Source organism: Fibroporia radiculosa (genome assembly GCF_000313525.1).
Source record: "Fibroporia radiculosa TFFH 294 genomic supercontigs, scaffold3699, whole genome shotgun sequence".
NCBI classification, from domain to species: Eukaryota; Fungi; Basidiomycota; class Agaricomycetes; order Polyporales; family Fibroporiaceae; genus Fibroporia; species Fibroporia radiculosa.
In genome coordinates this window covers 1-1,109 of record NW_012133692.1, presented here as the reverse complement: position 1 = coordinate 1,109, position 1,109 = coordinate 1, and the positions used below count along the sequence as shown (strand labels likewise).

Below are 1,109 nucleotides of genomic sequence, written 5' to 3'. Positions count from 1 at the left end.
AGGAGAGGAATGCGAAATATAATACGAAATGGTTTGAGCTGCTGCAGTGGAGTTGCGAGGAGTGGGCGTGACATTGGACAGTTCGTGGTATGACGAGTCACTCTCTAGTCTCCACTGTCACTCACGGTCAGTACGACGAGCGCTGCAGGCTCTAGTAACGAGCATCCGTACTTACCTGTAGGCTGTGGGTACGGGGGAATGCTACTGAGATGGTGAGTAAGGCTAGGAATTTATACTCCTGAAATCTGCCTGTTTCGCAATAGTCTGGCACTGGCACATTCCTGTGCGAGAAATAACAGATCGCTGGGACACACTCATCCTGCAGCAGAGATTGGTGAGGCTTATTGGAGCCCTGCCCCCTCTTACGGATAGTGTTTGACACTAAGACCAGTCTTACCACCTTCGCCTTTTCTATAATCTCTTTTAAATAACATCTGCAGCGTACATATCCTCATGATCATTGCACAAATCCAATGTTGCTCGGTCCATTTCCGCTTACAAAACACAAAACCCGGCTAGTACGAGTGCTCAATCTGCCTTGGCTAGCAGATTCACAATCGCCTCCAGACCCTTGTTTTCTCCGAGACGCGTGAGCTCGTCGCGAACTTGCTTTTCAATCTTGAAGAGAACGGTGCAGGTGTACTCAAACGATCCGGTGTGGTTCTCGAGGTAAGAAATCGCGTGGTTCTTGAGCGTTGGCGTGGAGGGCCGCTTCTGCAAAATGTCTGGATGGGCGCACATCAGTCGTGATTAAGGTGAAGAAGCGAGGGGTGCGTACTCAGCAGCGAATGGTCTTTGCGATTGGCGTTCACACCATGCACGATAGGGAAAGAGAATTTGCCCTCGGTGAGGTCTTCTGCGTATCCCTTGTTCATGGCGTACTGAAGAGGTGCAAAAATTAGCGATGATTTAAGGACAGGTCGCGCAACACACCTCTCGTGAACGCAAGTTGCAGTAGTCGTCATGAATCTGGAACCATATACCAAGGAGATTCACAAGAGGGATGTAGTTGCTGTGGGATGAGGTCAGTCTCGGGATGTTAAGCTCCACTGTAACGTACACGTTGATATGTCTACGGAGTTCCTAACCCTAAAATAACCTAAAAGGGG

The 1,109-nt window shown here is 49.3% G+C and overlaps 1 protein-coding gene across 1 annotated transcript; it reads right to left on the bottom strand.

Moving 5' to 3' along the window:
* Positions 1-528: 528 nt before the first annotated feature.
* On the bottom strand, positions 529-875 carry FIBRA_08840 (uncharacterized protein; the record flags this gene model as incomplete). The annotated part of the gene is made up of 2 exons (XM_012330457.1): positions 529-725; positions 779-875. 2 exons carry the CDS (start codon positions 873-875, stop codon positions 529-531), a joined length of 294 nt encoding a protein of 97 aa, XP_012185847.1.
* Between the last annotated feature and the right edge of the window lie 234 nt (positions 876-1,109).